Source organism: Hemibagrus wyckioides, linkage group LG21 (assembly GCF_019097595.1).
Source record: "Hemibagrus wyckioides isolate EC202008001 linkage group LG21, SWU_Hwy_1.0, whole genome shotgun sequence".
Taxonomy (NCBI): domain Eukaryota; kingdom Metazoa; phylum Chordata; class Actinopteri; order Siluriformes; family Bagridae; genus Hemibagrus; species Hemibagrus wyckioides.
Window position 1 is genome coordinate 5,566,056 of NC_080730.1, and position 26,882 is coordinate 5,592,937.

A 26,882-nucleotide genomic window follows, 5' to 3' on the forward strand; every position below is an offset into this window, starting at 1 on the left:
TTATTCGGATCGTAGCTGAAAACAGCCAGAAAATTGATTACGACACTACCATAGAATTTATCAAACTGTGCCCTTGATGTTAAAAAGAAAACTTTTCTCCAGGGTGGTGCACAATTTGTATAAGCTTGGTAAGTGGGCCTAGAGCAGGGTTATCCAAATCCGGTCCGGGAAGAACACAGTTCGGCCACTCACCGGTCAGAGAAATATTCGGACAGTGTAACAGTTTAAGATTTAGGGATGCACTAGCTTAGTGGTTAAGGTGTTAAGGACTATTGATTAGAAGGTTGCGAGTTTGAAACCCAGGTCCACCACGCTGCTCCAGATAGACCCCTGAGCAAGGCCCTTAATCCTCAGTCGTATAAAATACGATGAAATGTCAGTCGCTTTGGAGCTCCACAAGATTTTCCTCCAGGTCATTAGCACTTTCCGATAACATCCATTTTCTATACCCGCTTTATTCCTAATTAGGGTCACGGGAATCTGCTGGAGCCTATCCCAGCACACATTGGTCGAAAGGCAGGGGTACACCCTGGACAGGTCACCAGTCCATCACAGGGCCACACATATAGACAGACAACCACACACACTCACACTCACTCCTACAGCCAAATTAGAATACCCAGTCAACCTAATGTACATGTTTTTGGGCTGTGGGAGGAAACCGGAGTACCCGGAGTAAACGGGGAGAACATGTAAACTCCACACAGAAAGGCCCCTGCCTGTTCGAACCCAGGACCTTCTTGCTGTGGGCAACAGTGCTAACCACTAAGCCATCCGATAACATCATAGTAAGTAAACAGAGTCCAAGCACAGGGTCAGCCATGATACAGCGCTAATGGAACAGCCTCAGCCTCATTGCTGAAGGTGCAATCTGATCAGTCTCACTGAGCCACTAATCGCCCCTATGTGTAAGTATGTGTGGTGGCATGGTAATAGACTGGCATCCCATTCAGGGGGTATTTCTACCATGCTCCAGGGTTCCTGTGATCGGCCCTGGATTTAAACCTTAACTATGACAAAGTGGTGTCAGAAAATCAGGGTGAGGATGATGAAAGAGGGATGATGAAGATTTCGCTCGATCCTTGCTTTCATGCAAACATTCCGAATATTTATGAAGTTATACAACTTTCTAGTGAGACCAATGATGTACGCAAGCAGAGTAGGACCAGAGCTACAGCTTTGCAGAGAAATCCTGGGGCAGAAATAAAGCTCGGGGTGCTAATTACCGGGGGTGACGTCACAATCATTCACACTTAAGAGTGCTCAGGTGTTTCTCACGGGGCTGAGGTCAAGTGCTCATTATCCCAAAGCGAAGACAGTGGCGTCATTCTGATTCGCAACGCGCATGCGCGGCCGCTCCGACGGCAGGGGGAAAAGATCCTGGGCTGCAGGACTGTAGAGTTCAGACGCTGCTCGGCGCAGAGCAACACACACACACACACTCACACACGTTCTCCCTCAGGCGCGCGCACTGACGATTAAAGCAGAAAACTTTAAATAAAAGACTATTGGAAGGAGTTTATACAGCAGAACAACATGCCCGCGACGGAGAAAGACCTGGCCGAGGACGCGCCGTGGAAGAAGATCCAGCAGAACACGTTCACGCGCTGGTGCAACGAGCACCTGAAGTGCGTGAACAAGCGGATAGCTGACCTGCAGATGGACCTGAACGACGGACTGCGGCTCATCGCCCTGCTCGAGGTGCTCAGCCAGAAGAAAATGTACCGGAAGTACCACGCCAGGCCCACCTTTCGCCAGATGAAGCTGGAGAACGTTTCCGTGGCGCTCGAGTTCCTGGACCGCGAGAACATTCGCCTCGTCTCCATAGGTAACCTCCGCTACCTGGGCTTGCTTTTACTTCTCGTATTGCACGCCTTTTACACCTTGACCGCAATCTCTAAATGCCCCTAAAACACCTGATGGGCAAACAAACGCAGTTTAAAGCTTTAAAAAAATCTGGAATTTGGATCTAGGATATATTTGAGCTGGTTTAAAGTGCACCTGTCACTGCATGGCTCCTCACAAACCTCAGCCCTTTATTAATATAAATTACACCTCTACATTTTTAACAAAGTAACCCAAGTTCCCACACCAAATGAAGCCAAATCAAGCTCTACTGTCTGTTTCGAAACATCTGCAGAAGATAGTCAGAAAAAACATGGACACACCTAGTCTGTTTTTTTTATATATATATATATTAAAAATTAACTTGGAATCATTTAAACCCCCTGGAATAAAACGTGTGGTCAAAAGATAAAGCACTTCTATGCACAGGGACACCTCCCTTTCCATACCTAGTCTGTTTCCATGTAAATGCAGGTCTCCTTTCCTGTAACACCTTTTCTCCAGCCTCCTTTTATGTCGAGGATTGAAATTCCGGCACAGTCCCCGTATTTGACTATTTAAATGACTCATTTGACAGAAAAATGCTAGGTCTTAACAGAGAACCGAGTCGAGTCAGGCTACGACTGATCCAAGGTGGTTAACATATCAACGTTGAGCAGAAAATATTTCTGACATCTAAACATCTCGTGGGTTTGTAATGATCGAAGACTCGCTAATTGCCACTTTTAGTAGCCATCTGAAAGAACCAGAAGTTGAACCACATTACAGAGAAATGAAGACATGTCATGATTAAACTGCTGAGGGTTGACTCGCATATTGATTTTAATGTAAATAATGGTCACAGCTATCTTAGTCTGTTCATACCCCAGTCATTATTTTCAACTTTTAACGTTCTATGCTAACGTAAGAATAAGAAATAAAACTTGCTGCAAATTTCAAGTGAAAAGATTTGTCCAGGCTTAGACATGAAGCCTCCGATTGTTTTTATCTAATGTTTGGGAATAATTTTCACCCTATACATTATATCTAGATAGAATATAGAATATCTTTGTCATGGGAACATGTGGCATGTCCAAGAAAATTAGGTGCTTTATTCATAATCCATATGTCCAATCACCTCACCTAGATAAAGACTTTTTTTTTTTTTTTTTTATCTCTTATTGACTCTGTACATCACAGCTCATGTTGGACGTTTGGGGGACGAAGTTAGGGAGAGGACAGATTAAGATGGTTTGGACATGTTCAGAGGAGGGAGAGTGAGTATATTGGTAGGAGAATGTTGGACATGGAGCTGCCAGGCAGGAGGCAAAGAGGAGGTACATGGATGTAATAAATGAGGATATGAAGCTAGTGGGTGTAAGTGTTGAGGAGAAGATAGGGATAGGTGGAGAGAGATGATTTGATGTGGAGACCCCTGAAGGGAAAAGCCGAAAGAAGACTCCAACCTTTTTGCTTCTTTCTCAGCAATGCAGGCTTTTATTTTAGACTGATTTTAAAACTACCTTCATTGAGAGATCACCAGGTTAAAATGCTATTGTGATATGATTGAGAAGTGGGTGTGTCCTTAACTCAATATATCAGAGCTGAAACTGGGGGGAAAATTAACCCTGGTGCTTTGTGTATTGATTTTGATAAACCACTGAAGACTTAAACCAGAGTACTGCAGCACTAGTGCCATGTTTGGGTGGGGGGGGGAACAAAATCCTGATCTGATTCTGGCTTGTGTTTAGCCTCATCATCATCAGAGTGGTCCGAGTTCCTCAGTGAGGTAAACATTGTCATGCTGTCATTTATGCAAACTATGTTGAGGCTGAACTCATTCATCATGTGACTGTCTTCTGCTAAAGTTTCTACAAAGAACATTCTGGAAGGAAATAATCCACTTGGACCGCATGCTTTGTGCTAGGCATGGGCATGAACATGCTTCTGTTTTATTGAGCTGAATGCTTGGTGAATTCCCAGAACTCTTTTTCCTTTTTTTTTTTTTTTTGTGTGTGTGTGTAAAGCCTTGCCAGCATTGTACCTGTGTAAGCTTTGAAATGAGTCCTTTTTTGTCCAGACGCTTTCTAATTCAGATAATGTGACAAATCATGAGCCAAGGTGTGTTTTCCCCTGTATTAGCTTAGCTTGAAACCATTCCACCTTTTTTTTTTTTTTATCATCCCACCTGTTTACTCAGGAAGTAGACGGACGTCCTCCATAGGGTACAGTTTACACAGTTGTGTCCTGCTGATGGTCTCTTCCTGTTCAGGGGATGTTGTTTACTCTGGCTCTATAAGGTTAGATATAGATTGATGTTTGGAAAGCGTGCCTGCCGACAGGATCGTCAGCTAAAGGTTATACAGCTAGCTAAATGTGTGTGAAAGGTCAGTATCTGAAGTGCATTTCGACAAAATGTGAATGTGAGTTTTGAATAAAGTACAGCGGAACCTCGGCATAGGAATTTAGGAGAGTTCTTGAGGTGAAAATTTGTATTGCGAATCTAATTTTCCTATAAGGAATAATGTAAATGCAGATAATCCGTTCCAGCCACCCAAAAATATTCCCAGTGAACTGTACAGCTGCTTACAAAGAACTGACCCAAGCCAAGCATTCCGTGTCAAGGGTCCTCACAGGAAGTCGTGCCACCAAGCTTGGGCTAAAAATAGAACAGAGCACCCACACCACCAATCTGTCAACAAATAAACGTGAGAAAAATCACCTGGCTTTTGAACGCATGCCAAAGGCAACGTTGGTATTGTGGGTTGACTCTTTCCAAACAGCTTTCACTGACTGAAAAAATAATCGTAAAATTCGTAAACTCCCTTCACTTGGCTTTCCACTGAAGTATTGAACAGCTTTCCGACGTACACACAACTTAGTTCGGTTCGATCGTATGTTGGAAATTCTTCGTAAGCCGATGCAAATTGCTTGCAAAAAAATCGTAAGGGAGGGCATTCATATGCCGAGGTTCCACTGTATGTCCATTGCTGCTTAGTCAGCCATAGCCTCTCTGTATCCTGTATCACCTCCCATTAGAGTAGATTAAAACAGGTACAAGTCCTCAAATCACTTAATTTTTTTCTTGCTCACTGACATAATAGACGAAAGTGTGTGCTTTGTTCCAAGTATCCGATGTGTTTAAAGCTGGAACCGCTTGTGCGATTGTTACTCCTCTCTGTTACTGATTGTGTGAGAACACATTCTCCATGCCAGGAGATCCTCCAGCTTGAGGATGGGCCTATGACTGAAGGAAATTGCTATATTTCTGCTTACATCATCGTTTCGTGCATAATTTGACGCGTAAACAAAGGTTTTTCAGCTCGAGGGTGGTTAATCAGGATAGTTTTCTGTTTGTTTTGTTTACAGATTCAGCTATTATGTTTATAGGTTGCCTGATTGGTGGATTTTAAATGCAGCGGCGGCCAAATAAAATAAATAATTAAAGTCTTTACTTGCGCTGATGCTAAAACGTTTGCCAGTGAGCACGTCATGTTAAAACTGCTCGCCAAGTTCAGGACAAAAGGATGACGTCATGAAGCATGGTTTTCGTCTGCGCGAGTAAAATCCGAGTGACCCCGGGTTTGTTGCTAGCTGCTCTAATCCAACGTTGGTCACGGGCTAAGAAACGTTGGCCATAACACAAGTGAAGACGAAAACTTTTGGCGCCTTTTCGAGCGTCGACCCTCAGCGTCGGAGGCTAGGGATTAAGTGTAAGAAGATGGTTTTCACTTGAAGGATTGCTGTTCTGTTGAAGACACGCCCCAGAGCACACGGTGACAGATGAGGCATTGTTTCTCACTCTCCACATCTTGACGCTCTCGTTTCACCACGTCTTCAATCGTGGCTTAGTGTCTGACGCGAATATTTCATCAATCCAGTTCCAATATAATCATAGTGTGGACTTGAAATATCTCAAAATAGCCCTAGTGGTCGTCTTGATTTTTTTTTTTTGAGGTTGCCTACTGTTGGGAGCAGAAAGAATCGCAGTTTCCTAAGCGTTCATTCAAGTTCACGAGTGACTGAAAGAGCTGGGCAGAATTCCTGATTTTTATGATGGTGTAATAAGCTGAAGGTGCTGTTGCTTGGAGGATGTCTGGCTGCGTGACATCACTTAACACTAAGTGCCTTTCCATCTGTTTTTTATTATTATTTTATTTTATTTTTTGTTTTCCTCTTTCCTGACATGGTCACTTGAAGTTCAGCCCTCGGTTCACGGCGTTCGTCAGAAAGCCGCAGCCCACACGGTGGTTTGCTTTGCTGTTTTTATAGCTCTGTCGACTCTTCCTCAATAAAGAGCGATGCGTTTTGTATCTCTGTAATCTGCACGGCTAAATAAAAACCACCGCCGCCCCGGTAGCAGTCCATAAATTCCAGCAGAGGAGCAGAGCAGAGTGCCAAGCAACCCGAATCACAGCGGAGATCTGACCTATCGAATAGAAAAAGAAAACATCGCAGCTCTGCAGTGGCTTGTTCTAGCAGCTTGACCTTGGAATCTGTTGAAAGCCTAGCGCCTCCTCGCGTCCTCCGAGCTCGGCCTAAACTAATACGTTTCTCTAGAAAGCAGGCTCATGCCTATGGAATTCACTGGTGTTTTAGAGCCTTTAATCACGATGACGACCGCAAGCCACCACAGGCCTCCCTCGCAGATCCAGATCCAGCAGGAGTTCAATAAATCAGACCATGCCAGAGTCTAATCTCCAGAGAATAAGCTCAGAGGAGGAGGACCGGAGGTTGCGTGTTTGCTGCTGCTTCTTAGTTTGCAGCCTGCAAGTTCACAGGAGTTTCAGCTTTTCTTGGGTGGTCACTTAAGGTCCTGCTGTGTGTGTCAGTAATTTTTAATACCTGACCCCGTTCGTTTGTAAGATATGAGCATCAGAAAGGATCTGTACTCGACTGTACAGAAAGCTACGAGCCGTGTCAAAGCGCTCACGGCAAACCGAGAAAGGCAAATAGGACGTTTAGTAAAATGTGCTGCTGTTATAACGCGGCGTTCCGATAATTTATCTTTATATAAGCCGTTTTTTTTTTCCATCTTAAGTGCTTTACCTGGGGGGGAAATGAACCGTGGGGCAGAGTAATTAATGATGAAGCGCTTTAATGACAGGATCTACAGTCAGTAACGAGCTATAATGAAGATAATGACTAGATTTTTCATTATTTTCTTTCTTGAAGTTAATAAGGGAAATAACACAGCTTGTCATATAACCAAGGTCTTTTCCCATGTAGGAATATTTCACCGACACTGGAGACGCCTTCTGTTTAAGTTAAATCAATAGAAGGTTTGTTTTCTTCTGTCGAGGTGTTTTTATTAGATGGATGGATGGATAGAAGGATGGTGTCACTACAGCAGATCATTTGGTCCTCGTGTTTCGATTTGGTGCAGGTTTTTATGCTGGATTCCGTTCCTGACGCAACCCTTTCATTTAATCTTGGCTTAAACCAGCACCAATGGGTAACTGTTCAGTGGCTGGGTTAAACTCCCTGCCCCAGGACTCGAACCTGGGCTGTGGCAATGAGCGCACAGGATCCTGCCGCTGGACCACCAGGAGGCTAGAGCTGCTGTTTATAGCAAATTCAATTAATCTACAGCTTCTGACCAATCAGATTCAACGTTAGATCAATACAGTGGGAGAGAAAAATATGAAATTAAAAACGCGAGCTGTAATCGAGCCAAGTTCAACAATGACAGTGTGTATTTATCTGTTTTCTCAAGCCAAGATTTCAGTCATATCTCACATCTGTAAATGCCTGGTGTGTTTTTATTTTTTGGTCGTTGTCTGAATTAAACTTGCCTGAGGGTGGTGTTATTGTTTTCACTTATTAAACATGACATCTGGGGTTCTCGTTCACTTCCATGTCTCCATTACCGAGCGGTAGTCCTTCCTCCTCCGCGGTGCTGTCAGTGGAAGAGTGTCAGGCTTTTGTCCAAGCCGTGAGTGATGAAGTGATTTTGCGAGTTCCTCTCCAGTCCTCCAGGCAGTCCTTGTCCAGTTGCGGTTAGATGCGAGATGCCGTGTCTCTGCGGTAAGCAAACAGCTGTGAGGACATGCTGCTCCACAAGCGATTTCCCTCCAAGATATTTAGTGCTGTCCTGCTCCACGTCCACTCGCTTTAGGCCCTCATCTCTCAGGGTACTTCACCTCTTCTAGTTTTAGGGTTCAGCTTATCAATCAAAACGCATGATTGCTCAAACTTGCGCTTACAAACCAGCTGCTGCATTAAAATCTCCGCTCCTTTAACATCTAAACCTCATGACCTTCTACACCTCCACATTTTTTTTTTTTTTTTTTATCGGGTTCGAATCCCGAGCTAGCATCAGCGATGACGCTAAGCGTTGGGTAAGAAGTGATTCCAGAGCTTTTCCACATTTCTTCCCTGAAGTTAAGGAGATCTGACTTTACGCGGTGACGGATGGATCGGAGCCTCCGTACCCCATCCAAGGTCCTGATGAAAAACGTCTGAGCGTGTGCTATCACTCTGCTGGAATGCTGACGAGGCAGAAGTGAAACAATTCCTCGGGTTTTTCGCCACATGTCTGCCTCATGGGCAGTGTGATGAAGTTAAAGCTCTTTTCAGGACAGGGATGTCATTAAGATGCTTAGAATTCCAGCAATATTTTAAGTATATGTCTATTATATTATATATGTTGGTCCTCTTCAGGGATTTAGGTTTTTATTCACATGGACATTACTCCTCAGGAGGTTTGGACCAGGTTAGGCACTGGTCGGCTTTCCTGAACACTGTTGCATGTGATCTAGCTCGTTCTTGGGGATCCTCCTCCTTGTGTGCACTTTTTGGAATGTGTTGTACTTGGTACAGTCCAGCTCTGAATATGATGCATCGCTAACGGTGTGAGGCTCGATCATATCATATATACAGCAGAGAGAGATTCTTAAAACTGGCTTTGAACTGCTTCTGTCATGGTGGTGTTTTATTGGATGGCTGGATGGGTCTCCAGTCTCCTGTCTGCAGGACACAGGACTTTGTGATGTCCAGTTTCTCTGTAACGAGAAGTTGCGTTTATGTCTTATTGACTTCATGCTTAAAAAGTGTAACGTCATTCATTCATTCCTCCAAATGATATTAATAATCCACTCTGAGGGTTACTTTAATATAAAAGAATGCAGATCCTGTAGTGTTATTTTTTCCTCCTCTTCTTTTTTCCATCTTCCTCGTCTTCCTCTCTTTCATCCTTTCCTCCTTCTTCTCCACCTTCTTCCTTCTCCACCTCTTTTTATTTTTACTTGTCCTTCTCCTTCTACCTTCTCTTCCTCCTCCCCCTTTTTTTCTTCTTCTTGCTCATCCTTCTTCTTCAATCTCGTCCTCCTTCATCCTCCACCTGGTTCTTCCCTTGTTTCTCCCTCCTCCCTCTTCCTTCTTTTTTCTCCGCCCTCCTCCTCCTTCTTCCCTTTTCCTCTTCTTTCTCCGCCTCATCCACCTTCTATTCTTCCCTCCTTTTTCTTTTTCTTTTTCTTTCGGTTACCATAAGTAATGGTACCCCATGTTGTTGTGGGTTATACTCCATTTTCTTTTGTTATTTAATCTGTTGGTTTTTGAACCTGTGAACAGAATTATTGTCAGAATTCAGGTTTTTGTCAGCTTTCGGACACAGCAGCGGGCAGGAGCAGTAGTCAGGAGCATGTTGCTGGTTTGAATTGAGAGTTTATTCAGTGGAATGTGAAATGTTTCTGTTGTGATCAGGGCTGAGTGTCTCTCTCTCTCTCTCTCTCTCTCTCTCTCTCTCTCTCTCTCTCTCTGAGGAAGGCTGTGACTCGGGATTTTAAGAGTGACGCTCCAGGACTAGACTTTGACACTCCTGTCTTAAACACTGCTCGCTTATCAACTCTTATCATAGCGCTGGGCGTGAACCTGATCTGCCGCATGTTCTGTGGGTGAAAGAGTGTTTTCCACTCCGTTAAAAAGCGCTCGTTATCATCGTAACACTTCACAATGTGCCAAGTGGAGCGTTTTTAATTTTTGTCGCTTGTTGACTTATAAAATGCTCGTTGTTTTTTGTTTTCTTTTTCCTCTGTTGTATTTTCTGACCCACTTTCTGTTTTGACCCTGATTTTGTACCAGAAACCACATCACTTGCAAAACCGCAAAACCTGTCTTGCTGGATGTGTCTGGTGATACCTGACCACCCTTGTTTATCCTATGATCGGCATGCATATATATACACACACACACACACACACACACACACACACACACACACACACACAGGAAACCGTCTCCGTCTTTATCTTCCCTTCCTCAAGGGCTGTTATTAAAAGTGAAAGTCTGCTGCTATGTTCAGCCTTCACCAAACTCTGGAATTCCCATTAAAGGAAACTCCTGCATCAAAAGACCAAAAGTTTTCAACTTTAACGTCTCCAGGGCAACATCACCAGCTTCAAAACCCCCGTCCTCTTCCGGTCCGCTCACGGTCAAGCGGTAACGTACGAGACCCTCTCTGTTTTCACATGAGGATATTTGAGCGGTTTTACTCTCCACGTGTTCTGCATCAGAAGACAAGATGCAGACTTTCAGCTCGCGATCCTTCCGCACATGCTCCGTGGAGGTCATGATCCACGCTCCTCGTTGTCTGAAGGAGAGCATCGTGAGCGGAGAAATGCGGCTGTAACCTGAACGCAGGAAGCACTGTGTGGGGCAGGGTTGTAGTAGGAAGGAAGTTCGTTCCTTGTGAAACCTGGGAAGATGGAAATCGCTTAGACTTTAATGTGAGCATGGGAAAGAACGACAACCCGAACCTCCTGCTGAGAAAACAAGCGATGGCTTTTCATTTCATCATTTATTTCCTACCTCACCGCATTGGAATGTCGCTTTGGAGTTTGCACCTTAATTCAATAAGGAAGATAGTTTTGGTGATTTTTCCAGGATTTTTTCCCAGCCCAAGCTCAATTGCTCCTCTATACCACCACTGAACTAACAACTTCCTAGTTATTCTCAGCCGAGGCGTCATAGAATGTTTTGGGACACCCCTCCAAATTATTGAATTCAGGTGATGTTTTTTCAGGGGTTAGATTTGGCCCTTTAGTTCCAGTGAAAGGAACTCTTGATGCTTCAGCATACCAAGAAATTTTGGACAATTTCATGCTCCCAACTTTGTGGGAACAGTTTGGGGATGACCCCTTCCTGTTCCAACATGACTGCACACCAGTGCACAAAGCAAGGTCCATAAAGACATGGATGAGTGAGTTTGGTGTGGAGTCCTGACCTCAACACCTTTGATGAATTAGAGTGGAGACTGTGAGCCAGGCCTTCTCGTCCAACATCAGTGCCCGACCTCTCAAATGTGCTTTTAGTGGAATGGTTAAAACTTCCCATAAACACACACCTAAACCTTGTGGAAAGCCTTCCCAGAAGAGCTGAAGGTGTTTATAGCTGCAAAGGGCGGGGCAACTCCATATTATATTCATGTGCATGTCAAGACAGGTGTCCCAAAACTTTTGGCAATATAGTGTATTTTAACAAAATTGTAAAATCTGTTGCTGTGTATTAGCGCTGCAGCATACTCTAGTCTTACTAGTGTCCCAAAGGGTCATGTGATCATTAAGCACCCCCCCCTCCCCGCTTATGTGTGTATGAGCACAGTATCGGTCAGATACCTGACACCTGTATGCATTCCTGGTGTTTACAGTAGACTGCTTGTTTTGCCCCAGTTTCATCACCCCACACCCAGTGCCTCAGAGATTAAGCGCTTCGTCACAACCCTCTCAGGATCTCTGGCCCGAAAAAGAATGAAGTGTTTTGAAGAAGAGCGGTTTAATGTGCTCTCGATTTGATGCTGCACTCTTTCAAAACCTAGTACTCCATACTCCCCAAAAAAAAGGCTGCACTAACCCTATCAGTGTTTCACATGAGAAGCCGTCGGCTTCTTCCGCGTCCGGCCGCAGTCGTTATTTACATTTCTGAACCTGTTCCATTACCTAAAGCTGACCGTATGTGCCAGATTTGGCAGGAGGGAAGTGTTTTTCCGCTTTCGGCCATAGTCTCCTGCTGTGTGTGTGTGTGTGTGTGTGTGTGTGTGTGTGTGTGTGAACCCAACTAATAAAGAGGAGCGTTCCAAGGTCAGCACAGGAAACGCTTACCCCGTCGGCATGGGAACCGAAGGCCACTTTGCGTCGTTTTGGAGCGCAGCGCTGACCTTAGCAGCGGCTGGGTCTTTGCCACAGGCACAGGAAACTCCTGCCCTTAATCTGGCTGACATCACGGGTGAGCTAATATCCAGGCACACGCAGACCCACAGAGCAGCTGCTAATTTATAGCCGAGCTAGTTTACAGTTAATTTATGAAACTCTCTTCTCTGAACGGGTCCCTAATACTATCGAGTGGAGCTGCAGACGTTCTTCAGTCGTCTCCAGTCAGGGTTGCAACACGGCTCCTCCAGCATTCTTTGCACCAGCTCGGATAAAGCAGTAGGTCACGCTGCTCTTTAGACCCATGCGGTGCGTCGGTGGAAGATTAAAGTTAATGTTTTACCTTCTCATGACATGCCATCTGTTTTTAAGCCTGTGCTTGAAAGCGTTGCATTCGATGATCTCATCCCTGCCTAGTGCTTACACAACCGTACCACGTCTCCCCGGGCGCATGTTTAAGCTACGGGGCGCAAATGTTTCAAATGTTTTCGCCCTAAAGGCCTCCTATAATCAAAAGCATATCCTGCTCGTCCCCACACCTGAACTTCTCGGAGCTTTTTTTTTTTTTTACGATCTGCAGGCCTGTGTGCGTTAGAACTCGGCGACGTTTAGCCAATGGAAAGCGACGGGATCCGACGAGGATTTCGAGCTGGGTCCGAGGAAGAATCTCGGCGCGAAGAATTCTGTCAAAGCGTAGAGACTCCACCCTCGGTTGCTTATTCAGAAAGGGTAGAGATGCTTGTATTGCCCACTGGAAGGTACCACTGGCTGTTTGAGTTGAGTTACGGCTCAGACGCAGCTGACAGATTAAGGAGCGCGGGGGAATTTTATGAGGACAAGTAAAACATGCAAACAAAGAAACCCATAGAAACACGATCTCTTTATTTGGCACGTTTGAGCAGACGGTAATCCTCTCTTACCGTGTGTGTTTCACCTCTATTTATCATAAGGTTGTAACTTTTGAGGTTGGTGTAAGTAGTTATACTTACACCAGTTATGACTTCTCCTGTTCTATTTATTTTGGCCCTTCAGCCAGGTTGACGTCAGATGTATGAAGGTCCTTAAAGGCTTTTCTTTAATTCATCAAGAAGGCAGGTTTAGACATAGTTCAACAAAAGATCATTTTTGTGTTCTCACATCATTTTTTTTTTTTTTTTCTCCGCTAATGACAGAACGAGACTTAACTGGAATTAGTGTTGGAAGTAAATGTCGAGCAACACAGCCTACCTGTTTGTTTAACATCCAGTCATTCTGCAACTGGACTAGCTTCAGGCTGGTGTTGTATCTCTCTTGGGAAATGAAGAAAAATAGGATTGAATGAAGTATGAATTTAAAGGACTGGTAGTGTGGATGATTGATTATTCAAGCAGCCAATCAGACGACAGCATTTCAGTGCATAAAATCAGTCAAGGACTAGTCTAGAGCTCGAGTTAATGTTCACATCAAACATCAGAAGGGGGGGGGGTGATCTAGGTGACCTTGGCATTGTCTAGAATGGTATTTCAGGAACTTCAGATCTTCCCACGACTTCACGCTTCTCAGTATACAGAGACTCAAAGAATAGTACAAAAAACATCCAGTGACTAACAGGTCTGCTTCTGGGAAGGCAAATAGGCAGGTCTTTTGAGTTGAAAAGCATCTCAGATTGCACAAACTGAGAAAGATGAGCTCCAACAGCAGAAGATCTCATCAGGTTCTTCTCCAGGTCCAGGTTTTGTCATCCTCCAGCAGGGATCTGAGGCTGAAACGGTGGGGTGGAGGAGGTTCAACTGACCAGGGGTGGTCTAGTATCGTAATAAAATCTGTGTTTAAAGTATAGCAAAAAAAAAAAAAAAATTAATGAATAAAGGTATATAAAATATGATTTTTTTTTTTAAATAATTTAATATATAATTTATTTATATTTTATTTATTTTTATATTTTTCAATTTGAACAAAACATTTTTTGGTTCCTTTGGTAGAAGTTTAGAGCTAGATTTATTTATTTACGTATGTTTTATTTTATTTTATTTTTTTCCCTATTGTGACTTTGACTGTGAAGCAGCATAATTAGAAACCACCGTATAAGCTTTTTTCCCCACCCAGAATCCTTAGGGATTTAAATGGCACCGGAGATGTCCGTCTTCACCACAGGAGCAAAATCACAATATCTGCCTAACGTGTTCACTTCATAACCCTCGTGCTCTTGACTGAAATCCCAGAGCTGAAGGTGTGAAAACTTCCTGAAGGTCGGATAAGTTTCGTGATTCCTTCTTTTTTTCCTTTTGTTCCTTTTGAAAAATGTCAGTCCTGCTGGTTACACAAAGACGTGCTCAGAGAGCTTTCTTGGAACGTCATTGAGGACTCCACAGGTTCCTACTCCATTTCTGTCTTTTGTCCTTCTCCTCGTCCTGCCACAATGCCAGGTTTCTCAGATCGCACAGTGCTCTACACAGGACTACTGTGTCCGCCTTCGAGACCTGGAAACCTGAGATACGGCTAGGTGAAGTGTTTTTGCCCTTCCTTGCAATGTCTTTTTGTATACTTGTGTTTTTGTTTTATTTTTTTCTTGAGATGTTTTTCATCAAACACATAATCTCGGTCTTAGATCCGGACAGTTGTTTTATGAACAGTAGCCAAACCTCGTCTCTCTTTCTAACAGACATAAAGCACATCGTTAACTGAAAGACTGAATGAATGAATAGTGAAGTGTGTAGTGCCAAGTGTAAGAGCACTCCGTCTCTCTCTCTCTCTCTCTCTCTCTCTCTCTCTCTCTCTCTCTCTCCCTCATATTATTAAACTTTTAAACCGAGGCTGTTTTTTAATAGGAAGTCAGGTATGGAAGTACCGAAGGCTGTGGTGAGGACTAATTAGATTTGCGGTTGGAGGAAATCCGATGATGTAAACGTTCAAAGTATAATCGCAGTCTTTTAAAACTAGGCTCTGTAACACTTTTTTCCCAGAATTGTCCAATTAAATTACATTCATTGAAAGCAGTTAAATAAACAAAACCTTTTCCCCAGCTGCTGCTCCTAGACCAAGCAGTCGAAAGAGTTGATATCAACAAAATCTCTTACTTCAACCGTTTTTTTGGGGAAACCACACGCATCTGGTATTCTATTCCTCGCTGAAACTCGACGCTCGATATCTAATTCTGCTCCCAAAGCTCCCTTGTCTTGCTGTTCCAACCTTTACCTAACACAGCTGACCCAATTCGTCAGCTTTTTTCCCTTCTTCAGCTGTGTTTGTAAGCCAGTATAGTGCATGAGGGTGGGATTTCTCCAGGATTTACAGATGCCGTTTTAGTCCTGTTGATATTTCAACAGATCTGTTCGACAATCAGAACAATGATACCTTCTGTTTATGCAATCCAATTTGTGCAAGTTGTTATAATCAGGAGAAACGCAAGCAATGAAGATTGCATCCAGCGCACATCTCTGGAGCTACGCCCAGCTCGAGCAGCTGTCCCTGATCCCTGGCTGCTGTTTCTGGACGAGGTTGAGATCGCTCGATCGGTCCGTTATCTTTACGGGTGATGTTCTAATGATCTCAAAATGTGTCATCACTGTATACACGGTCTAATCTAAAATCTCTAACTGCTACTGAAGGTTTTTGATTACAATCAGTTACACCTGGTATAGAAAAATCTACCATTTTATACTATAGAACTGTTGAATTCTTGAGTCTTCATTGGTCAAAGTGTTGAGTAATTTTCTTTAACAGGAGCTCTAAGTAATTAGGTGAAGCTTTTTATTCAATATTTATGGAAGGAGTCTCCAGTTTCAAGAAGATCTAGTGACCTCTGAAACGTAAATAACAGGAACTAACTAGTCTTGTGACTAGTACAATAAATGGATTAAAACCATTAATTCTTGGCAACTTGCTGTGGTATAAGTATGTATCTCGTTGCTGGTTATTTCCCTAGAACTGCACCACCTCAAGCGTCTTATTCCTCACATATAAGTGCCACCACGTCCTGCTATGAACACACATCAATAAATATTTGTCGTTTTGAAGGATTCTGACCGTTCTTGTAAAAACGCCGTCCATGTTCCCGATCATCAGTCCCCTTTTGATGCCTTTGATGGAATTGTAATGAAGATGCCATAACTTGTGTAAACCATATGGTGACCTCCTGCTGTTTAAGTGGGAACATCTTATACACTTCCTTTAGCAGGCAGAGTGAGGTCATTGCCTTGGAATAAGTGCATGCTTTAATAAAAAGGACTGGGGGGGTCTGAAAGGAATGGGACCTCAAATATCCCCTCCAGCATTGATGAAAGGTTTTAGTTTTTCATGAATATGCATTTGCATGTTCCGTGTGGGAGAAAGGCTGGACTGTGCATTAGAGGAAGCTGTGGGTATGAGCCTGGCAGCAACAAGTTTGGACGTTTCCAGGGCTGCGTAGTTGTTTGAGTCCAAGAGTGAGGAGGATGATCTGGTTCGATTTTGGTGTGCCGAACATTTTGTTCAAGCTTGTCAAGTGAGCATCTGTTGCTGTGTCTGTCACATCTGGGGTAATGGAGGCTGGGGCAGTTTAGGCTAGGGCAGTGGAGGCTCAGGAAAAGGATGCTGCAGTAATGGAGACCCAACGGTCAAGGTTCTGGATACTAATCAGGTTCTCCTGACCTTGACTTCCTAACAAACTGGGTTATGTAAATAAAAGCTGTAATGTAAGTGACAGACGTCACTAAGACAACCCAATTCGGTTTGGATGTCGATGTGGTGTGATGTAATTATCCCTGGAGTTTTTCTGGGATACCAGTCTTCTCCAAATCCATCTAATTGTGTAGCCTCTTATCTCTAATACAAAGAGCATCTAACCTGTCCTGAAACATCATTACTACAGACTGCAGTCTCACCCCGTCCGATCCGAGCGCTCTGCTCCACTTAAACTTGTGCCACATTTATTCATTTCTTCAATCTCTCCTTAAAAGTATCATGATGTGTGTTTACCCTCATCAGTAGGAAATGTATTAGTATAATAGCTGTTAATTGAAGGCTATTAAATGCTCAAGCAGCACTCAAGGCTTCCATATGGCAATCGAGCCATTACCTCTTCCATGGACTTATACAAACCAGCTTCAGATAATGGCATGTAATTGTATTCCACCCAGCGACCACCGGCATTGACCACTGAAATGTACCAGTTTGGTCTTCTGGATTGGGTTTAAATATCCTTTAAATTACATTAAGATTTCTGAACTAACTCATGAACAAACTGGCCTCTTTGTCATGCCCCCCCCCCCCCCCCGTCAAATTTGTCCAGAACTTTTCACTTAACAGTCGTTCTGCTTGGGGCTTTTATTAATCTAGACAGCATAAATTACAGTACCCTTTTGTTATTAGCGAAATAAATCTCCAAGGGCAAGCTCTATAACTAAGGGTCATTGCTTGCTCTTGAGTGTGCCATTTTGTTATTTATCTAATGCGAGTTTTTAATACAAGCCATATGCCATTTCGTCCGTGCCTGCTGAAACGTGTACCTTGAAATCACTGTTATTTTTATTTGTCCAAGGCACATAATTATGATACTGACACAACATTCGGTGAAAGCTGCAGTAGTTTCGTGTTTGCTTGAGGGAAGGGAGCCCCTCTGTGTTTCGCATGACCTGACCGGACTATTAATGGGGGTCCTGGGGATGGGGCGCTTTGTTCTCCTCCATTTCTTATTGGTTCTTGTCAGAAGCGATGGTGGTGATCTCATGGTGGAGGAATGCCCTCCACTTGGTAAAAGCCCACATGCTTGGTCCCAGACGACGGCGGCCACTGATGTCATCATTAGGACCACAGACGCTATGAGGCACATAATCTGTCGTGCATCAAGACTCTTGGCTTTGCCCCATCATTAAATCTGACGCTGATTTAACTTTGCTGCTTTCCTGAAGGAAAAGTGACATGCTGTTTGTAGAACTGAAAACACAGTGTGGACGTTTGACCTCATGAGCTGACTTCTAAAGCTCTCCCTTTACCAAGCACCTTTTCAGATCAGAGGACCCCGCTGTCTTTGAGCTCAGTTCAGAAGAGGCGACATTTAGTAGTCCCATGCATTCAGCTGTGCTCTGTTTCTGTCGAGAACAACTGTTTAGATGATCTAACTCCTTTAATTGATGAGCATGGCTACCCTGCTCGACCTATAAAACATTTTCTGCTGGCTATCATAACACTTCCTGGAATAACGCCAGATCTCTTCATGCACCCACTATTCTGCAAGATTGCAGCTGTTGGGTCATTACATCAGCCATGAGGTAATGTGAAACCACAGGAAATAAGCAGTATTAATGTGGATGGATTTTTTTTTTTATTTTATTTATTTTTTTTTTTTATTTAAATAATTTTAATTAAGGAGTCATGTCAGCAGGACCAGGAGTCGACGAAACACTTGCCCGGATGATCAGGACATGCAGACTTCATGTTCAAACAATTAATCAAACATTTATTTTTTTCCCCTTAATTGCCCAGCGGACAAGTAGGTTTAACAACCAGAATAAAAAACCCTCCTTTACTGATGTTTATCGAGTAAGTTTTCATCTGACGTAATATTGTATTATAGTTGTTTTGACCCCCACAGCACTACATACAATGGCACATTTTGTTCATCTCTCAATTCTCATCCATCAGCCAGCTCTCCTCCATCATACCCCAGCTAACAACCGGGGCGGATAAACGCTAACACCTTCCTTCTCAGGACCTTTGTCAATTGGTGAGGAGTTGGAACACTAAAGTAAAGCACTATCCACCACCTTCCACATGCGTAAGCTCACAAACTCCACCGATTGGCTGATGTCGTGATTGATGGGAGATGCTGCCCCACCCACTCAAGGACTATATAACCAGTTTGGCTCCTGATGGCTGTGGCATCTCCAGGATTAGAACTCGCATCTCTGTACAATTGTGTGAAAGCTTGTGTGGGCACTCGGACAGAACCAAGCAAGTCGAGATTAAATAAAGACACATCTTGTGGCCAAAATATCAGATAATGACTTGCAGACTTTTTGACAATGATCTGCTGCTCCTTTGTTTTTTGTTGGTCAGTATTCATGCATTAACTAGCCACACAGTTGACCTAGCTACAGCCTTATATTTTGTTTTCATGGTCAGTTTGGGTTCAGAGTATTTAAAACACAGGTCCAGGTAGTACACTAGAGCTTCAACTTGCATGGTGGTCAAGCCTTAAGAATTCGATTTGTCCACTTGAGAAACCTGCCCCAAAAGCTTGATGATTTTGATGATGACGGATGAACTTTGCGGATTTAAAAACAAAGCTGTCGTTTCGGGTTCCTCCTTTGATACGAGTATGCTCTTTAAGCATGTGATGGTTATCGAGGTGCACCTTTTAACACTCCTCAATTCCCTGAGATACCCCCTGTCTGTGGCACGAGTCTCTCCTGCATTTAGGTTCTTGCAATTCCAGTCAGTTTGCTGATGTGGCATGTGTACGCCGCTTCCGTGGCACGGATCCAGCGTCTTATCAGCATGGTGGCGGTCACATGACTGGCACATTTCCAACCTTGTTCACATTTGTTTTTTGAAATCTTCATTTAGATCTGTAACACAGGCAAAATCTTAGCTCCGAGTTTGACCAGACGACCGGTCAGAAGACTGATTGTTACTTATATATGTGTATGTATATAAGACTTCAATTGATTTGATTTTGCAGGACGTAGGACGTTCTCTGTGCACTGCAGCGCCTTTACAGACTCGCTCGGCTATGCGATTTTTCTCCCCTTTGTTTTACACTTGGCAGAGGTTACAGTTGCATCCTGTTTATGACTTCCAGGTGCATCCAGGACCACACTCGCACCAGAAGACACTGATTTGCTCCATTTGGGATGACACACTCAAGCTTCAGCATTTTTCTGCAAAGAGTTTATAACTTTTTTTTGTTGTTGTGTTCAGGTTTTCTTTCGTATTTTAACCCGCGACAGAAGTTTCTGGATGGAGTGAGATGTGTTATTGGATTCAGGAGGTTCTGCGTAGATTTTTTGGCTCTGCTAGCTCTGCACCACAGATGGAATGGGTTGTAGAATTAGAAGAACCTGGCTTGGAGACGTTCTCAACAAACTAATAGTAACCTAAGCTTTGTGGTCAGAGTTTGTCTTGTTTAAACTCTTAGATTTGAGCAAAATGCTGTAAAAGTTCTGTTAGGTTAAATAAACGAAAGCTCCGAGGCAAGTGTTTTCATTCCTACGTTTATTGCATGCAAGTTGTTGGACTATCGAGGCTAATTTTTGATCGGTGTTTTGGAGTTATGACCAGTAGCTAGCGCTTGTCCTTGAGCGGATGTCAAGGTCTGAACCAAAATGAACTAAAATCATTTCTATACTATTTATGTGGTAAAGTATGAAAATAAACCCCTCTGAGGATAAGCCGAGCGTGCCGTGACGAACTCGCGCTCCAGAAATCCTCCTGAGCGCTACCTACTCTTGAACCCGTATGACTTAATGCTATTGCATCATTTCCAGTTCTCTTCTGCTCAGTGTTTTGTCTTCACGCTGTATTATTGCACAGCCCCAGTACTCCTCCATTTCTTTTCAATTCAAAGGCAGCGACTGCCAAAATTGTTCACAAAAGTCCTGAAAGCTTAAACCACTAATGTCAAGGAAGAGCCGTGTCCTCTAGTGCCGGTTTTTAGCCACAGAACAGTAGGGAATTATGTTCTGGCCGTTCCTGTAGCACGGAGACCACCACAGGAATGTTACACCACTGGTTTAGCGCTGACAACACAGCCGTTAGATGCAACAACGGCATGCAATGACACCGCGCTCCTGTGCTGTTTTAGTCGCCATGCATACACTCAAGGTTTTCTCAATATGTTCCTGCGTTTCTTTCTCAACAGTCTTTCTAACACTGTGCTACAGAATGTTGCCATCAACACCTGGATGTTGATAATACAGGCGTTTGGGTAGTATTGTGTGTGTGTGTGTGTGTAGTGTTGCCATAAATGCATATTGTTTTCTTTCTTTCTCTTTAATTCTCTTTTTTTCTGTTTATTTCTTTCTTTATATTTCTTTCCTTTTTCTCTAGTTATTTAATTTTTTCTTGCTCTTTTTCTTTTATTTATTTTATTTCTATTTTCTTTTTTTTCTTTATTTCTATTTGTTTATTTATTTTTTTCTTCCTATTCTTTCTCTCTTTTTCTTTTAACGTCTTAATTTTTATTTATTTATTTCTTATTTATTTTTTTTCTTTTTCTTTTAATGTCTTTATTTTTCTTATGTTTCTTTCCATTTTATTTGTTTTTCTTTCTTTTTTTTTCTTCTATCTTTTTAATTTTTTTAATTTATTTTTGGTCATGGTGCATGTAAGGGGTCATGCTATTAGAGGAAAATAATCAGAGCTCTCATCACCTATAGAACAGCAGACCAATAGACAACAGGCTCTCACTTTGGCTTCATTATTCTTTCCACTTGCTTACTGGATGTTTGTTTTGTGTACTGTTCTGTGTATACTCTATACACTGTTGTGTGTGAAATCACAGGAGATATTGTTTCTGAAACAATCAAACCAGCAGGAACCTTCCCACAGTCATCGAGATCACACTCCCCTTTGTTTTAGCATTTAATGTGAACATTGTCGGATTATTGTGCATTGAATAGGTGCATTAATTGTACAGGAGCTTGTGGTTGTGGATAATTGACTCATTGATGCACGTGTGGGGAGAAGGCTGGCCCGTGTGATCCGATCCAACAGACGAGCTACTGTTGCTCAGATTGCTGAAGAGGTTAATGTTGGTTGTGGAATGTTGGGAAAGGGTCAGAGTACACAGTGCAGGACAGGTCAGCAAAGGTGGGACCAACACGAGATCAGGCAGGTGGTTATAATGTTATGCCTGATCAGTGTATGGAGCAGGAAAGTGAGCCTCAACGTCTGCTCACGTGACCTCAGTGCTTCACTCGTGCTTTCTCAATGAATGAAACAATGAATAAACCCTATTTTTATATATATATATATATATATATATATATATATATATACATACATACATACATACACACACCATTATAGTCATAAAACTGATATAACTATTATAGTCATAAAATTGATGTCAACTCTGCCGACTGAAATTCTGCTTCTATTTTACTTTTTTATTTGCGCCGATTTTGGCCTCGTGAGGTGAAGGAACTTCTTGCGTCCTTGATATCTCAGCTATGTGATAGCAGTGCTATTGTCCAACTTACTGCTTCACTCCGCCCCTAAACCTGGAGTATTGTTGTTGTATCGAGTTTACTGTGTCACCATGGCAACCAAACACACTCGAAATTCCCACATAATCACGGGTCCTCTTCTAAGTATTATGTGCAGCGTTTTTTCGTTGTTTTTTTTCCCTTTTAAAACTGACTGCTCTCTTAATTATACTTTTGACAAACAGAGAGTGGTATTTCAAGTTTCTCTCTCTCTCCTCCCCCATCCACAACTCGGTCATAGTTTAGCGGTTTCACAGATACTGGCTTTAACCAGTAGTGTGTTGGAAACTGACTGTGTGCTGATATCACTGATACCGTTCAGAGTTTCTTGGAAGTATTTTATGAGCCTTGAAGGTTTCTTAAATTCTTGAGCTGTTTATCGAGGGGGAGAGAGAGAGGGTGAGAGTGCAAGAGAGAGGGAGCAAAAGGGTGAGAGAGCAAGAGAGAGAGTGCAAAAGAGCAGAGAGGGAGCAAAAAAGAGAAAAAAAGACAGAGCAAAAGAGAGAGAACATGAGGGTGAGAGTCCGAGAGAGAGATCAAAAGACAGCGAGAGAGAGAGAGAGAGAGAACAAGAGTGAGTGTCAGCAAGAGAGAATAAGAGAGAGCAAGCAAAAGAGCGAGAGAGAGCGCAAAAGACAGAGCAAGAGCACAAAAGAGTGAGAGAGTCAGAGGGGGAGAGAGAGAGAGAGAGGGCAGAAGAGCGAGTGTGAGTGAGTGTCATGTGCAGTTGTTGCTGTTGTATGAACGTCTCGGTGAAATAGATTTCCAGATGGATTTCTTCTCCCTGTTATTAAGTGAAGGCTTAACATTACCACTCTCTTGGTTTTTTTTCTTCCTCCTCCTCAGCCCATTCATTTCCTTTGGCCAGGCGTTATAGACTATGATGGATAACATTATGATGTTACACAATGAGCATTGTGCAACACTTCTATTCAGTAAATGGTCATATTATGCAAGAGTGGCTTACAGGCTGAGCGTTTTAATCTACATTACTACATTACACATGTTTGTCCTGAGCTGTTTGCTCTCTTAATCACTCTGTGGTCACTGCGCTTTTTAGATAGCTGGTCAGAGATGAGAGTCTTTCAGCAGCTGGGATTTATTACCTGCTGAAGCCTGCTGGATTTGTGAAATTATTTTATGCTTGTTGGAATAATGAGTGTGACTGACTGGGGTGTGATGTGGGTTTTTCAGTGGTTGGACTTTTAGAGACGGTATGATGGTGTAATCGATCAATTATGGGGATAAATAATCAGTCACAGGGAATTTTTGGCTGCTGTATCTGGATTTTCAATAATTTTAATATAATAATAATAATAATAATAATAATAATAATAATAATAATAATAAATTTATTAGTATTTAAAAAAGCCCTAAATGGGAATAGATTATTATATTTTATTTATTTATTTATTTATTTAAAGGTCAGAATTTAGTTTTTATAGGTATTACATTATTTTTGAACTGCATTTAACAATTTTTAATTTTCATCATTTTAATGTGGTACGTATTTTGCTGCCTGAATTATGTACGTTATCATATTTATCGATAGATTTTTTAAAAATATATATTTCTTTTCTTTTTATAATTCATATTTTATAAGTCATATCCCCCAGCTCTACTTGCAGAAACTGGATCAGACATAATTAGGAGATATTTTTATACAATTTTATTACATTTTTATTAATTTCTTAAATTTTTTTATTTATTTATTTATTAGTTAAATCTATTACCCTTTTTTGTTGCCAAGATATTTATTTATTTATTTATTTATTTATTGATTGATTTTTATTCTTAATCCCTTTTAACTCTGTCTCTTGGTGCAGATTTATTTCAACATTAATGAAATGTGTGCAAGAAGAACTCCATCCACGAACTAACACGACACATTAGTTCCTGGTTATTTATTCCAACTTTTTTTTAAGTTATTAATGACTGGATTAAACCTATTCACTTCCTGGAAGAACTCTGGAATAGATATCAGCTTTGATCATGGTTGGTTGCTTAAATAATTGAATAAATAAGCACAGACTCCCTATGTTTTAAACTCACTTATGGACCCCATATTGGAAGCCCTTGGAGCGGTATGTGATACTCTAGGAATGACGTTAGCTTCCTCAGCGCCTCTCTAGGTTTAGCGGTTCCACCCAAATGAACCATATGTTCAAATCACTTTCCTCCTTTTGTTCCACACAGAGCCTGTCCTGATAGGAAACTCGTCTGGGGAAGAATAACACGAGTCTCGAAAGCCAATTAAAGCCCAATCGAATGAATGGGCACTGATTTACATGACCTTTATGTTCTAAGTGAATGCTTTGTTTTTCTAGCCATTAACACCGGCTCCTAAAGGCGTATTGTGTAGAAAAGGAAGCCGGATCTAGTAGGTCATCACTCACTCCTACGCCTCGTGGCTTAACGGAAAGGAGTGTTCGATATCTCGTGATCATCTTAAAATAGCATTTTATTTTATCTTTTTCAAAGACATGAAGCAACACGCTATCTTTTTTTTTTTTACTCAATTCTCAGATATCCTGCTTATTTATCTCTTCCCGTCTCTGTACTGCCTCAGATAGTTGAGGTTTCAGCTGAAAGCAGCAGTTTGAGTGGATATTGAGCCGTGCCTGTTCCCTAGGAGAAATCGATAACACAGCGTGGGCGAGTAGACAGCGAGGGCTCGGCACTCTCGTGAGTATCGTAACCCTTACACATGCGCCACACCTCACTTGGACCTCTTCGGCCAATTCTCTTAAAGTTCAGAGTTCTCTTAAAGGCAACCCAATCACGGATATAACCTGGACGAGAACCGGACCCTGCCAGGTTTACGCCAAGACGTTAATCCTGAGCCATGCTAACATTTTAAAGAACGTCTGTTGATCTCAACAAAGCACCTTTTCCTTTAAGAACCTTTCACCTGAATCTGTGTGTCTTTTTATCTTTCACGATTGATTGCTTTTAGCAGGATCTCTGGCTCACTCCTACGACCAATAAACAGAGATCATGAGGAGTTGTTTAGATGTCAGCTACGTCGATGTTTGGAGACCTTATGCAAGATGATGTCTGTAGGTTTTACTCCTCTGGTTTGGCGTCATCGTTTTAGAAAGCTAGATGAATTCATGCCCAATGAACCAGAAAGGAAGGAGTGCTTGGATAAAGCGAATGCTTGTATGACTGATTTAAACAGATTTTTGTATTAAAACGCTGAAAGAGCACGTGGAACTGGCTCGGTTCTTCCACCGTTCTTTTAAAGCTGTGCTGTTGCTTCCAAAAATATCTGACTGGTCTAGTTAAGGGCTACTATCTAGACTAGCAACAGTCTAATTTGATTTATTTAACCCATTGAGATGGAAGGGTTTCTGAATAGTCTGGATAGAGCTCCAGTTCCAATAGCTTTTCTACATGGCTGTTTTTTAGAATGACCAATGTAAGAAGGTGGCTGAAATATATGGGTATAGGTTTTGGGTGAGTTGAGCTGTTTAGTTAAGTAAAGAACACTAGATTTGCAGTATTGACTTTAATGTTTGGACAGTCTGCAGATGTGAGTTATAAGAAGACATCACTCCTGCCAGCAACAGCTGTCACACATGTCCTGGAAAATGTCCTGGAAAGCGAGTTCTCATAATGAATCTCACGTTTGCTAATGGACGTGTGCGATCAAGTGTTTTATATCCCAGTAATCGCAGAATGATGGATGACCAAGGTTAGGGTTGGCTTTTTACTAGAAGAAAATAAGAGTAAATTGGCCGTTATGAAAACAGCTGTACACTGAGTATAAATCCTCACACTTTATTTTAGCACAGTATCCTGTATATAGTTTTTAAAATCGATCCATGAATCAATAATACACTATATTGCCAAACGTTTTGGGACACCCCTCCAAATCACTGAATTCAGGTGGTGTTTTTCAGGGGATGGGCTTGGACCCTTAGTTCCAATGAAAGGAACTCTTAAAACTTCAGCATACCAAGACATTCTGGACAATTTCATGCTCCTAACAGTTGTGGGAACAGTTTGGGGATGACCGCTTCCTCTTCCTGTTCCAACATGACTGCACACCAGTGCACAAAGCAAGGTCCATAAAGACATGGATGAGCGAGTTTGGTGTGGAGGAACTTCCTTCGTCCTGACCTCAACCTGATAGAACACCGTTTGGAAGAATTCAAGCGGAGACTGCGAGCCAGACCTTCTCATCCAACGTCAGTGCCTGACCTCACAAATACACTTCTAGGAAGGCTTTCCACAAGGTTTGGGAGTGTTTTTATGGGACCGTTCCTCTAGAAGAGTTGAAGCTGTTATAGTTGCAAAGGGTGGGACAACTCCATATTACATTCATGTGTGTGTAAAGGCAGGCGTCCCAAAACTTTTGCCAATGTAGTGTGTGTGCGAGGAAAAGAAACCCGATAAAAGCTCTCTCCTGCTGTTAATCTGTAACAAATGTAAGCTTTGCGTCATAGAGGAGACTTTTGATTAGACGCCACCCTGAGACATGGAATAGATGTGGCTAAAGAGATGGGTTTAAAATTGCTAGAGTTGCACTTTAATACTATGCTCTTACACAACAAAGCCCATGAGGATGAATCTAGTGTCAGCACTTTCCCAAAACGGCTCGGTTTACTGCCTTGGTCTTTATTTAGTATTTACTGAAACTTGACCAAGGTGAGATGGCAAGCACTTTCGTGGAGGCTGGTTTTCGTGCCGGAGCTCTCCTGCAGCCGAGTAGCTCCTGATGGAAATTCCATTAAGCGCCCCT

General features: G+C 42.4%; 1 protein-coding gene across 4 annotated transcripts in view; it reads left to right on the forward strand.

Moving 5' to 3' along the window:
* The first annotated feature begins 1,363 nt into the window (after nucleotides 1–1,363).
* flnbl (filamin B, like) overlaps nucleotides 1,364–26,882 on the forward strand; it is a 68,897-nt gene continuing 43,378 nt past the window's right edge. For 3 of the 4 annotated variants that reach the window (XM_058373757.1, XM_058373758.1, XM_058373760.1), the window contains exon 1: nucleotides 1,365–1,828. In XM_058373757.1, coding sequence (XP_058229740.1) covers nucleotides 1,537–1,828 — 292 coding nt within the window. In that variant the 5' untranslated portion in view covers nucleotides 1,365–1,536. Of the gene's footprint in view, nucleotides 1,829–26,882 lie in introns of all 4 variants that reach the window. The other variant, XM_058373759.1, reaches the window with a different exon arrangement.